Source organism: Cyprinodon tularosa, unplaced genomic scaffold (assembly GCF_016077235.1).
Source record: "Cyprinodon tularosa strain WSP-4 unplaced genomic scaffold, ASM1607723v1 ctg690, whole genome shotgun sequence".
Classification (NCBI taxonomy): Eukaryota; Metazoa; Chordata; class Actinopteri; order Cyprinodontiformes; family Cyprinodontidae; genus Cyprinodon; species Cyprinodon tularosa.
This window is the reverse complement of record NW_024039441.1, coordinates 96,658-111,775: the sequence shown is the minus strand read 5'-3', so window position 1 is coordinate 111,775 and position 15,118 is coordinate 96,658. Positions and strand designations below refer to the sequence as shown.

The 15,118-nt window shown below is 35.2% G+C and overlaps 1 protein-coding gene across 1 annotated transcript; it reads left to right on the top strand.

Annotated features, from left to right (window-relative positions):
- The first annotated feature begins 1,428 nt into the window (after positions 1-1,428).
- acmsd (aminocarboxymuconate semialdehyde decarboxylase) lies at positions 1,429-11,327 on the top strand. The gene is made up of 10 exons (XM_038268030.1): positions 1,429-1,609; positions 4,532-4,576; positions 5,103-5,199; positions 5,288-5,337; positions 7,135-7,371; positions 7,526-7,619; positions 8,293-8,388; positions 8,537-8,709; positions 10,052-10,150; positions 10,345-11,327. The coding sequence occupies exons 1-10, from the start codon at positions 1,553-1,555 to the stop codon at positions 10,405-10,407; spliced, it is 1,011 nt and encodes a 336-aa protein (XP_038123958.1). The 5' UTR covers positions 1,429-1,552; the 3' UTR covers positions 10,408-11,327.
- Positions 11,328-15,118: the final 3,791 nt, after the last annotated feature.

Genomic DNA, 15,118 nt, shown 5'->3' with positions numbered 1-15,118 from the left:
GCTCCCTTCGTCCTCTGACGTTGAAGCTGGCTCTAAGCTCATCTGCCTGGCTGTGTGTTTCCTGGACGGGGCCGCCTGTGGAGCTGGTTAACAGTCATCTGTTGTATATCTGCTTCTTTTTGTGTCTCTGCTTCTGTCTCCTTGAACCTCAGTCCGCCTCGGCAGATGGCCGCTCACAGTTAGCCTGGTTCTGCTGGAGGTTTCATCCTGTTAAAAGGGAGTTTTTCCTCTCCACTGTTGCTATAAGCGTGTTTGGTGTGAGGGATTGCCTTTAAGTGCGTGAGTTGATGCAATCAAGTGGTTTTCCTTAGATAGAAAACTTTGAACTAATTTGACTGTATAATCTCTTTGAATTATCTCTATAAAGTGCCTTGAGATGGCATGTATTGTGATTGGGCGCTATATAAATAAACTGAATTGAATTAAATTGGACAAGACTTAATTGATTATTTTCATTGACTCTCGGCATAGAATGCTGATTTAGTACAAAGAAAAAAAATTAAAAGCATGTGTACAAAATATAATACAGCCCAAGGAGAAACCATTTGCAGAAAAAAATAAAAGAAAACCCATCCCTCCATACATACTGTACATACATACAAACATACATATATACATACATACATACATACATACATACATACATACATACATACATACATACATACATACATACATACATACATACATACATACATACATACATACATACATACATACATACATACATACATACATACATACATACATACATACATACATACATACATACATACATACATACATACATACATACATACATACATACATACATACATACATACATACATTTATACATATTTAGTTTCCTAATTTTCAGACTTGCCCTTGCAAGATATGAGTTTAGACTGGCCGCTCAAAGAATTTACGGCCCAGACTCTCCATCAGAAGCAACACATATACTTTAAAGCTGTGACAGGACTTTAAGTTCTACTGCTTGTCCTGCATTTTCTCATGCTCAATCCATGTGACACATGCTTTTTTATACAAAAGATTAGAATCTTGTTTCTAAGAAAACCAAATAGACTTATATAACTGTATATTTTTGAAGTTCTGTGTATTTCTTTAGGTTATAAAATCCATTAATTTCTTTTTTGAATTTAAAATATTGGATTTTTTTTTTTTTGTACTTTGTTTCTCTATCTAGTTTTTCTGAAATAAGGGAAGATTTAGGTATACAATTCCTAAGAGGATATATCTGATTACACAAATTAAGGCGCATAGTTAAAAGCTACTTTTCAAACAATTAAACTGATTTACTTCAATGCAAAATACATTTCTAAACATTACAGTGCAGATAAGAAAAGTCATGATAATGGATGTGAAATTGCAGCCCTGCCATATAAATGAGTGGACTTTAAGTAGATTAGGTAATATATGACCAGCAAGTTCCAGCAGTCATTCACCTGCTTGTCCCTGTTTTCCAGTTGAGGGTACGGAGAGAGTTTTAGCAGAGATTCTAACGATAGCTTGTGATTCAGACCTTAATACCAACTTTGTCGTAAAAAGAAGGATGAAAATTGATATTCACAATCATATATTACCAAAGGAATGGCCCGACTTGAAGCAGGTAGGTGCTCTGACATACAAGCTAATGAGGGATTAAAGAGTTTACAGCCTTAAGCTTCGATCTACTTAAATCTACAAGCTATCTTGTTGAAATCTCATTCTGAGTATTTGAGGCTCAAATTATTTCCATATTACTGTATCTGTGTCACCTCTGTAGTAGGCAGATTGAATTATGTGGCAGGGACACGGAATTGATCTAGCTTGCTGCTGACATGTCAGCAAGGAGATTAATAACTCACACCATAAGTCTGAGCTCTATGGATGGTTAAACTTTAATCAATGAGCTCTGGTCTTGCTCTATCTGTTCTAGCTTTTATGTCTTTGTTAGTGTGTCTGCTTGCTTTAGCTAATGATTTCTTACATCAAGTGAAGGCGACAGAGTGAGTCTTATGCTGCATCTAAACCTCCAACAACAAAAATCTTCACTGCTCTTCTTTTGAGCCTTTTCCCTTACTATTCTTTAGAATACTTAACATTTCAATTCATTATACAATCCAAAGTGAAAAGTGATTTTACCTTAAAAACCTTAAAACTCTATGGAAATATTATAATATCTCTTGGGTAATTTTTTATTTTTTTTTCCCAAAAGTCTAAAATGTAGTATATGTGTTTATAATAAGAAAAAAAAAATACTAAACACTTCTGAGAATTATACATTTAAGCCATAAAAACTTTCCCTCCCTATAAATATAATTCTGTAGTTTATATTTATTTTAACCACATAGGCAAAGATTTATTCTAGGAAAGGTATGTTTGTGTGCATAGCACACTTCACTAACTAGACAATTCAAAGTGCCGTACCTTAACAGAACTTAAGAAAAGAAAACACAAAGAAAAGTGCACTGTATTCTACACAAACACAAACCTATCTTGATCTTTTTAGGAGCTGGTTTGTTTTCTTCTTCTTATGTTTAAGAAAAGTACACACAGCAGCTGATCTGCACTGATGTCAAATAAGGCTTTACTGGCTCCAGTCCTCTTATGGATCATTTTCATTTGCATGTAAGAGGCATCAACAGCCCCCGATGGCATTCGCTTGCAGTTATTTTAGGGAGGTGGAGCAGATGCAGGACTGTTACTGAACCACCACAGATGGGCCAATCAATAATGGCTTCCAGAGGAGTTGTGCAAATAATACCAAACCTGTTTACACACTGATCCTTTGTCAAGATAAATGAGATAATCAATTCTAATGGAGGTGAATTCTATAATGGTTTTAAAGTGTATTCAAATCATATTTCTGCATCGTTGTCAATAATTACACAATAAACAGTTTCAATCCATTCTAAAGGCAAGCAATGGAAGAACAAGCTCAGATATATACATGAACCAACAGGGATATGTGACCAAATGTTCCTTTGCTAATTAAAACTCAGCCCATGCTTTTAGTTGCAAATTAATTCTGTCTGGATGCTTAAACCTGCCCAATTGGCAGAATACGTTGAATTTATTTCAGTTGGTTAGTTTGCTGTTGAGCTGACTTTTAGAGCTGATCCACACATTACAGTACAGTTGAGATTTAGATCAATCCAGGACTTAATTGCCATCTTTATCTCTTCCAAACCCACTTTTTGAAAGGTTTTTGGATCACTGTGATGTTACAATAGCATTTTTGTCCATGTTTAAATAGTTGTTGATATGAGGTGAAGATTTAAAGAAAACTTGGAGGTATTTCAAATCATTAAACCCAATGGTGACAAAAAATAAATAAAACAATCCCAAAGCATGATGCTACCACCATGGTTATTTCTGCCATTTCCTTAGGTTCATAAGCCTCACTTTGCCTCCTTCAGAAACCCTTTATAAAGATGACACAACATTCAGCCATGTGCTGGTTCTAGAGCAAGATCTTCTATGGAATTATCTCACCTTAGGTCAGTGTACTGTAAACATAGCTTTATGATGGACAGCAGCACATGAGCTCCAGCTTTACTCCACTTAATGACAAGTTTGGGAGGCTGTGGTCGCTTTGGTCATTTCTAAATGTCTCAATTATGATTTTTTTATTTGCGAGACACATGTACCTACGGTACACTTTACATTAAAAGCACAAACAACATCAGATTGTCCTGAGCGAAAGTGCTCTCCAGATTCGGTGTAAGACACACTGCAACATCAGATCAACCCTGCCCACAGTTATCAACATATACAATAATATGTAAAAAAAAAAAAAAAAAAACATATTAATTACTACAACATTTAATATCCATTGGGAACAATATGAATTGAATTGATTTGCATTTAATTGAATTAAACTGAACTAAACCAAACCAAATTTAAACTTAGTGAACTGAACAAAAGTGCACTGAACTGGTTTGGTTGAGAACCAAATCAAACTGAATCAAATTGAAACTTGACCCCACACACACACAGCATGGACACAGAAGGGTAACAGTGGCTTAAGAATCAATCCAGACATTAACCTTATTTCTTAAATGAATGTTGGCTGCACGATGGTGCAGTGTGTGGCACTGTTGCATAGCAACCAGAAGGTCCCAGGTTTTATTCCCAGCCTGGGGTCTTTCTGCGTGGAGTTTGCAGGTTCTCCCCATACATTTGTGGGTTTTCTGGGTACTCCTTCCACAGGAATAAGATGGATGGATGTATAAAAGTTGTCTTCTCAAATGAGAGCTTTTCTGCTTCTTTCTGCCGGAACAGGTTGATGGTTAAAAAAAAAGTGAGTGGCTAAGATGCAACATGCCAAGAGATATTCAATTAAATACTAGACATGGTCAAGCTTATGTCGCACACTTTAACTAGTGTGAACAGGAGAATTCCTACATAAATACAAACCTTTTCAGCCAGTTCATCTCAGATATTCAAGTCCATAATGAGTGGATGAAACCCGATCACTGAGGCTGCATGTTTTAAAGTGTTTTCTAACTGCATGATTGTCTGTAATCATATGTTTTCATGTCTGCAGAGATATGGTTATGATGGGTTTGTCCAACTACACCATCACTGCGAGGTAAATATTTATATTCTTTGAAGACAGTTGAAACAAGTGCACAGGACTATTTTTTCAACTTTTTATTTTTGTTGAGCTCAGAGTCGGATCATGCTGGCAGCTCCCCAGCATAAGTATTCCTCATGCTGGCCAGACCACAGCATGATGCCACTGCATCAAGACTGATTCCCTTTTAGCATAAACTGAGACACCTTAACGTGGTGCATGAATTGGAAGTCCAACATGATTAAGTATAAAGATAAAGTATACATTTTCAATTGTGTAAAACCTTTCTGATTCACATTTTCTTTAGTGTATTTAGACAAGGAATTTAAAGCCCTTTTTCACAGAGACACAGACTCACTTAGAGAGGGACAAATTTAAGGATGAACTGACTGCTGCCATCATGTGGACACACTTTAATTTTTTTAATGCTGGCCTCTATAACTCTGCACTGTATATCATACTTTTCTACAATAAAAATTACAGTTTATATAATTTCCCAGAAAAGCATCAAGGTGATGCTGCTGCTTTTGCTCCTTTTCAGGGTGAAGCAAAGATGATGAGGGATGGGAAGCTGTTCAGGGTGATCCAGGACAACTGCTGGGATGTAAACGCTAGACTCCGTGACATGGACAAGTACAGTGTGTACTCAGAGTTCAATGAGCCAGCAGTTTTTGCTGTTCCACCTTTATCTTTCCTGAGAATAGCATTTCATTTTATTATTTGCAGGCGTTACCGTTCAGGCCCTGTCGACGGTTCCTGTGATGTTCAGTTATTGGGTCAGTTTTTCCTGCAATTTTATTACAAACAGTTTCTTGTGATTTGTTTGTTAACCAAACACCTTTGAATATTCATAGAAGAACAGAAGCAGATTGCATAACACCCCATCAAACGCATTCCAAAAGAATCCATGCAGTATAAAGCATTTGCAGTAAAAGAACAGACTTGTTTATTTCAATTACAACAGTGACAAATGAAAACAAAGTAGGCATAGTGCATTAAAACCAAGTAGAAGAAAAATGATACATGTCATCTTTTAAAGTTTCTGTTTAGGAACCTCCAGAAAACTCTCCTTGAACAGTTTATTGTTGCAATCTCAGCTGCACAGCTATGTGCTATGTTTAAACCAGCTTTGCATATCTAGAAGGAAAAATATTTGCTAGTTCTTTGCAAAAATAGGTAAAAATGAATGTGATTAGGAGGCATCTATGAATAGCAGTTTTTAAGTTCTTATATAGACTCCTATTTGCATGAAGATCTAGACTTTGCGTGGGTCAATCTCATCCATATGCTTTTTATCTAGACCCACAGTTTTCAAATTCTGTTAAAATGACCAATTTTGATATATTTTTTGAAATATTGTTATTACCATTTTTTTATTCGTGTTGTAGAAGTAATAAATACCAAAAGACAAAATAGTTGTTCAAGTCAATTCATCTTAGCTTCAAACATAACGTCCTTTTAAGAGGAGCATTAGTATCTTCTAAAAGTCCAAGCAGTGAAAGTAGCTAACTGGAATAAGTTCTGCTGGATAATCTAACAAATCTAGAAATCCCAATTATTTAAATTACAACAGTACTTAATCCTGTTTATTGAAATGCACTGAATTGATTTGTGTGATTCTCTAAAGCCAGACCTTTAATCAGGAGGCATTTAACCCAACCTAATTGTGTTCAAGTGCAAAGTTTAGAATAAATATTTCCACCAAAAAATTAGAAATGTTAGATTCTGTGTAAAAATGTGATGCCTTATTTAATGGTATCATTCCACAAGTCATGCAGCATTAACGGATTTGCCTTATTTGATTTATATAGATTGAATCAAATTTATATAGATATAAATCAAATTGGTAAAACTCCAAGTTCTGTTAAAAAGATTTTTTGTTTTTTTTTACAAATGACTCTAAAGAAGGTGGTATTTGATATTTAAAATGTGTATTTGATATTTAAAATGTTTGTGCTCACTATTTGGCCATCCATTTCATTGTAGCTCCAGCTGTATTACTTAGGGGGTACTTTCTAGAAGGTAAACATCTATTTAAGTCTCAGATGTTTTATATCAGCGCAGCACAATATATTGTAAATATTTGTATGATATTTCTGTAACTGCCATGAGACAGTCAGTAATAGAGAGATAACATTTCCAGATATGCTAAAGGAAACAGAGTATAGGAAGCACAGGCGAGAAAGAGAGGCGAAGAAAACAAGTAGTTATATATCACAAGATTTCTTAATATATAATGCAACCTGTTTTGTTGTCTCTAACTATTTTTTAAGCAAAACATCCATGCAGCATGAAGCATGTTTCACTAAGTATATGAAGTTATCAGGAAGATATGGAGTGAGATTTTTTTCTAAACACATAAAATATTGAACTTTATCATGAATTATTTCTCCTTCACTTTAGAGTATCGTGATTATTGATTATCATATATGATTATAACTAAATAAAAAGTTAGGTAAAGTAATGTAAAAATAGGGTGATAAATCTTCACTACTTTCAATACTCTTAAAACTCGCTGTAAACTCCTGTTTTATTTCACTTTCTCCCACTTTCAACGAGATTTTTGATTTCAGGCCAAACCTCATGACACGTTGGATCTCTGTGTCCTTTTAAATGACAATATAGCCCAAACGGTGCACAGTCACCCTAAGAGGTTTGTGGGCCTGGGCACGCTGCCCATGCAAGCCCCTGACTTGGCTGTGCTGGAAATGAGGCGCTGTGTGAAGGAGCTCGGGTTCCCTGGAGTGCAGATCGGTTCACACATCAACCAGTGGGACCTCAACGCCTCTGAACTTCTTCCCTTTTATGCTGTAAGAGCTCAGACAACATCAGCATGCATTTACATAATAATGATATAACAGTATTGGATGATTTATTAGTTATATTTCTTAAGTTTCTTTGAGCTTGCAGCTTCCCTTTTTTGCAGCATCATTACTGATCTTTCACTACGTGTCTTGCATGCAGGCAGCAGAGGAGCTGGGATGTTCCATATTTGTCCACCCATGGGACATGCAGACAGATGGGAGGATGGCTAAGTATTGGCTTCCCTGGCTGGTGGGTGAGGGAGCTGGAGTAGAAACAGGAGATGTTGTTCGATTACCAATGTGAAACAATCCAAAACAACAGAAAAATGGCAGCTCTATTTTCTGTAGTAAATTGAATACTGGAAATCATTAGACTTAGACAAACTTTATTGTCATTATCAATACATCAAGTGTTTACAAAGCAAAGTTACGTTGCTTACAGCATTACCATTACAAAGTGCAGCGGAGATCAGCATGTGAACAGTGTGGGAGAAAAGGCAAGGCAAGACAAATTTATTTGTATAGCACAATTCAGTACAAAGACAATGCAAAGTGCTTTACGTGATTAAAATATAGGAAAATAAAACAGAATCAAAGCAAGCAGGAAAAAAATAAAAAAAATACAGAAACAAAAAAGATTATTAAGGAAACCAGTTTGAAAAATAATGGTGCAAAAGTGCATTAATATGGAAAGGTTCAGTGCAGTGCAAGATAAATATTGTGCAAAATGCAGCATAACATTGGGTTGTGTCTTATTTAAAAGGATTATAAAAGTTTCACCCACGTTGGTGGTGCAAAATAATGTTGCAAGTGTGATGCAGAATCCAGTTTAGAGTTTGACAGTTCAACCGTCTGTTGGCAACAGGGAAAATGCTGTTGCAGAACCTGTGTGTTTTAATGTTAAATTACTTCTCATCTGTTTGAAAGGCATGCCAACAGAGACAACCATGGCTATTTGTTCAATGATATTTGGAGGGATCTTTGAGAGATTTCCAAAACTGAAAGTCTGCTTCGCTCATGGAGGTAAAACACTAGACTTTAAGCATTTGACTTTTATATTCAAGATTTATTTTACTGCTGCATAAGATAGTTAAAAACAGTACTTAAAGTATTTCAAATAGCATCTCTGTGCTCTAGTTCCACCTTGGTGACTTTTTTTGTTTGCCCATAGGGGGCTCTTTCCCATTTACTGTTGGCAGAATTGAACACGGCCACAAAGTTCGCCCTGACCTGTGTGCAGTTGATAACGCAATCAGTCCACGTAAATACCTCAGCTCTTTCTACACTGACTCACTGGTTCATGATCCAGTTGCCCTGAAGCTGCTCATTAATGTCATTGGAGAAGTGAGTTTAAAAGTGTAATTTAATTGCCATGTAATGCCTCACTAAAACATGATGTATGTACATCATGTTTCAGGGAGGCATTACATGACTCTTTAAGTGTTAAGTAATATTAACGGGAGTAAATGATTAATTTTCAGTATGAAATAAATTTTTGGTTGTTAATGATATAGAATAACTTGAATTTTGTTTGGATTTATTCACCTGGTTTTAAAAAATTCTTTGTGTTGAAACATGTTTTAGATTAACATTATTGGCTCTGCAGTCAAACACATTTTTTTAGTATTGGTCAAATTGATCAAATTTAAAACTAGAGCTGCAACTAATTAGATTATTTTGCAAATCGATTAATCTGTAAATTATTTTCTTGATGAACTGATTAATAATCGGACAGCCAAAGATTCTTTAAAGAAGGCAGGTGAAGGCATGTTTTAGAGTCCCTATGATCCAGTTGACGTTTAATCTATTACTAAATTAGTTGACAATTATTTCAATACTCGATTAACAATGAATCTGATTAATAGTTTTAGCCCTAATTAAAACCAAGTGAGATTTTCAGATAATGTAATGATTTCATTAAAATCATACTTGTCATACTGAGTTTATTTTAGCAGTTTTTAATCTGAGCGAACAAAGATCACATGTTGGGGTACCTCAAGGCACTCTATTCAGATCAGTTTTAATCAAACATTGATATTATGAACTGTGCGTTCATAATATCAATGTACAGCTTGTCTAGAATTTTCCTCAGCTTCGTGAAGAAAAGAGAGATTTTTATTTTTTTCTGTTCCATTGAACCCTGGGTTGACTTCTAACCTTAGGTTAGATGTCAGCCTCCAATTATAACATTCACTAATTCAATGCATATGAAAAACCTTGGTGTAGATTTGGGGTCAGAACCATGAGATACGCTGAAAAAAATAATGCAACTGCTTTTGGCATTTACTTTATCATATTTAGTAACACAATTAACATACATTTTTCATGTTAAACATAACAATATATGATTAATTAAATGCCAAAAGCGGATGCATTATTTTTTTTCTGTGTAGCATACGCATAAAGATTACCATCTGTTATGTTTTTGTTAGTGTTTTATATTTGTTAACTAAGGAATTGACCCAAATCAACCAATTTGTTGAAATTGTCCATCAGATGTTCTGGTGAAAGCTTGTTTCAGATGGTGATATTGTAAGGATGGTGTCTTTACCTGCCTCCATAAAATCTGTCAGGCAGTTCTATGAATGTTCAAAAGTTTTCCTTACCTTGATGGCATACACTTTTAAGTATTGCACATGTGCCTGTTACTGTGTCCTAAAATAAACTGATTGTACTGGTTTTCCAGGATAAAGTAATGCTAGGAACAGATTATCCATTCCCACTCGGCGAGCTGCAACCTGGGTCACTCATTGAATCTATGGATGAGTTTGATGAAGCACTGAAGGTAATGATCCTTTCATCTATGGAGCATTTTTCACCAATTAAATGTAATTAGTCCACTGATGTGAGATAAAAAAAAAAAATCAGTGCTAATATATTTTTCAATATATTAAAAAAATAATTAAGGAGGGAGTCCTTATAAGCATAGAAAAAAAGATTTTCTATCATGCTGTGCATTAATTTCTCTTTGCTTTGCAGGAGAAGCTGCTTGCTGGAAATGCACTGGAATTTTTGGGCCTGAAAAAAGAGCAGTTTGTGTAACAGGATGCACGACAGCATCAGATCCAGATGCTAACGATTTATATCAGATATATAAAAAACCCTTTTATTTCATGTAAGGATTGTCCAACATAGACAATATTTCTAAAAACAAGAACTAGGGTTATTTGCTCTTCTGAAACATCCACTAATTTTTTGTTGTTTTGTATGTTTCTTTGGCGTAACCTGCATTAAAAGAGAGACTTTCCCTGGATAAACCTTGCTAATTTTTTGTTCATTTTTGCTTACCAAAAGAATTACTATAGATGATAAGAGATTTCTTTCCCTCGCATCAGATGCGATTCTGCTTTATTATTTATTAATTTTTGGGGGGTATATGTTTTCAAATGCTCCTTATTTTTAAGTTTCTGCTGGGAAAATATTATAATGTTACTTATTGCATCTGGCCTATTGTTTTCCCCAGAAAAGCTCTACTCTGAAATATACTGCACTTATAAATTAATACCTATGCTATTTCTGAATTATCCACAAAACTTACATATCTAATGTAAGTAAAATAAAATATTGTTTTTCTAAATTCCATTATGAACGATTTTATTAAATATCAATAGTAATTAGTGATTTGTTTGATGGACATGGGATTGTCAAGGTTCTTTCATTCATAGTTTTCACATTTTCTTCAACAAATGGACACTTCAACATTATTTTTCATTGTTATTGTAGCAATTTAAGTTGTAAAAAAGTTTAATATTACTTATTGTCAGATTTCAGCAGTGTATGTAGATTTTTTTTCTCTTGAACACTTGTTTTGAGTTTTTTTTTTATAGTGTGCTGTGTTACTCTGGAGGAGCTTCTGGCAATGTTACAAATGGGTTTATTTTACTTTTTAGGAAGCAAATGTTAAAGTGAAACAGCATTAAGATTTTCATTTAATAAATTCTGATTTGAAGCAGTTGGTATATTTAAATAAAGTATGAAAAAGCCACAAAGAACTTGAAAATCTTACTACATTTTATTAGTTTTTGAGGACAAATGAAAAACTTGAAATGACATATTGTTCTACTTTAACTAGTCCTTCTGTAATTTACAGGTGCTGGTCATAAAATTAGAATATCATGAAAAAGTAGATTGATTTCAGTAATTCCATTTAAAAAGTGAAACTTGTATATTATATTCATACATTACATACAAACTCATATATTTCAGATGTTTATTTTGTTTAATTTTGATGATTACAAATGACAACAAATGAAAATCTCAAATTCATCATATCAGAAAATTAGAATATTGTGAAAAGGTTCAAAATTGATGGCCCCTGGTGCCACACTCTAATCAGCTAATTAACTCAAACCACCTGCAAAAGCCTTTAAATGGTCTTTCAGTCTAGTTCTATAGGCTACACAATCATGGGGAAGACTGCTGACTTGACAGTTGTCCAAAAGACGACCATCGACACCTTGCACAAGGAGGGCAAGACACAAAAGGTCATCGCTAAAGAGGCTGGCTGTTCACAGAGCTCAGTGTCCAAGCACATTAATAGAGAGGCGAAGGGAAGGAAAAGATGTGGTCGAAAAAAGTGTACAAGCAAGAGAGATAACCGCACCCTGGAGAGGATTGTGAAACAAAACCCCTTCAAAAATGTGGGGGAGATTCACAAAGAGTGGACTGCAGCTGGAGTGAGTGCTTCAAGAACCACCACACACAGACGTATGAAAGACATGGGTTTCTGCTGTCGCATTCCTTGTGTCAAGCCACTCTTGAACCACAGACAGCGTCAGAAGCGTCTTGCCTGGGCTAAAGAGAAACAGGACTGGACTGCTGGTGAGTGGTCCAAAGTCATGTTCTCTGATGAAAGTAAATTTTGCATTTCCTTTGGAAATCAAGGTCCCAGAGTCTGGAGGAAAAGAAGAGAGGCACTTCATCCACGTTGCTTGAAGTCCAGTGTAAAGTTTCCACAGTCAGTGATGGTTTGGGGTGCCATGTCATCTGCTGGTGTTGGTCCATTGTGTTTTCTGAGGTCCAGGGTCAACGCAGCCACATACCAGGAAGTTTTAGAGCACTTCATGCTTCCTGCAGATGACCAACTTTTTGGAGATGCAGATTTCATTTTCCAACAGGACTTGGCACCTGCACACAGTGCCAAAGCTACCAGTACCTGGTTGAAGGACCATGGTATCCCTGTTCTTAATTGGCCAGCAAACTCTCCTGACCTTAACCCCATAGAAAATCTATGGGGTATTGTGAAGAAGAAGATGCAATACACCAGACCCAACAATTCAGAAGAGCTAAAAGCCACTATTAGAGCAACCTGGGCTATCATAACACCTGAGCAGTGCCACAGACTGATCGACTCCATGCCACGCCGCATTGCTGCAGTAATACAGGCCAAAGGAGGCCCAACTAAATACTGAGTGCTGTACATGCTCATACTTTTCATGTTCATACTTTTCAGTTGGCCAACATTTCTATAAATCCTTTGTTTTTATTGGTCTTCAGTAATATTCTAATTTTCTGATATGATGAATTTGAGATTTTCATTTGTTGTCATTTGTAATCATCAAAATTAAACAAAATAAACATCTGAAATATATGAGTTTGTATGTAATGTATGAATATAATATACAAGTTTCACTTTTTAAATGGAATTACTGAAATCAATCTACTTTTTCATGATATTCTAATTTTATGACCAGCACCTGTATGTACCTTACCTTTATGTGTGGCAGCACAGTCTCCGAGGCATCTCTGTTAAAATAACTACATTTTTAGGGTTTAATCAGCATTTCAAATTTGTAAGAATATTTGCTTATATTCAGTATAATCATAAAAAATCTAAACAAAACAAAACTGCTGAACACCATAGAAAGCTAATGACTATGCAGTTGCTACATGATAGCAATCTGGAATACATTTAACCACCTGCTGTTCAAAATCCTAGATATCAAGTCCGTCTGAATATTCAGCGATGAACAGAGATTCTTTAAAATACGGGTTCATATGCACTAAAACTTTATTCCTATAGTAAAAATATCAACAACAAAAAAAAAACAACTTTTGGGTGTTTATCATAAAAAAGAGTGAATCTTAAGGTGTGTTAACACCTGATGTGATCTGCTTTAAACAGAACAAAGTTGTTTCACCCATTGATTTGGATTCTGCACATTGTATCTAGGGCTAGGCAATTAATTTCTTTGCAATATAATTGCAATCTAACAAAACCTAATTTTCAAATCGCAGAGGCACTGATTTTTACTCATACTATACCTAACAATAGTAGGACACTAAATGTCTCCCCCCAGTCCTTTAGGTGGTGATTAACAGCTTAAAGTGGGTTTTTTGCCTCTCAGAAAGGTGGAGAGAGTTGCAGCTTGCACAAATTCAAGTAGAAGTGAAAACTTTTTCACTCAATGATTACAATAAAGTCCTGTAACAATGGACTCTGGGCAAGCAAGGTTTCAAAAACTGAAAGCCTGAAATGAAACATCTAAAAGCTTGGGGTTAATGCAAAGGAAAATCAAAATAATAATAAAAAAAATATTAAAAACCAAGTTTGAATAGAAATAATTGCAATTTTGATTATTGGCAAAATCGTTCAGCCCTAATTTTATCCAGGTGTGAAAAAAAACCTGTTATTTAGGTGCTGTTAATCCGGTTCCAAATAGACTCTGATGCTGTTTGCTTCTGGTGTAAATATAGGTTAGATACATTTTTTTAAGGTTAAACCCCCTCCCTGATATGTGCTACAAATTTTGGTGGGCAGACTTTTGAAGCCCATATTCCTTTATCTTCTTCTATTTAGGTAATGAAATTAACATTGTAGTAAATATTTTTGCAGTCTCAATTTAGACAAAAAATTATGTTTTACAAACAAGTCCAGGAAAACATTGATAGACAAAGATAGGGAGTAGAGATGTATACACTTCATTTGGTCTCTAGGCATGGCTTTTAAATGCATTAATGATCTAGAGAATGCATTTACATATCAGCCGATGCCTAAACAAGAAGAATATGCTTATATCAGCCTAAAATATTGGTACGTCAAACCTTGAGAGAACTGTATGTCGATGTAGATGTGTTTTTAACCCTAATTATGTGTCAAATGCTATTCCTTAATTAATTTTATTGTTAATATCAACATACAGGTGCTGGTCATAAAATTAGAATATCATGAAAAAGTAGATTGATTTCAGTAATTCCATTTAAAAAGTGAAACTTGTATATTATATTCATACATTACATACAAACATATATTTCAGATGTTTATTTTGTTTAATTTGGATGATTACAAATGACAACAAATGAAAATCTCAAATTCATCATATCAGAAAATTAGAATATTACTGAAGACCAATAAAAACAAAGGATTTATAGAAATGTTGGCCAACTGAAAAGTATGAACATGAAAAGTATGAGCATGTACAGCACTCAGTATTTAGTTGGGCCTCCTTTGGCCTGTATTACTGCAGCAATGCGGCGTGGCATGGAGTCGATCAGTCTGTGGCACTGCTCAGGTGTTATGATAGCCCAGGTTGCTCTAATAGTGGCTTTTAGCTCTTCTGAATTGTTGGGTCTGGTGTATTGCATCTTCTTCTTCACAATACCCCATAGATTTTCTATGGGGTTAAGGTCAGGAGAGTTTGCTGGCCAATTAAGAACAGGGATACCATGGTCCTTCAACCAGGTACTGGTAGCTTTGGCACTGTGTGCAGGTGCCAAGTCCTGTTGGAAAATGAAATCTGCATCTCCAAAAAGT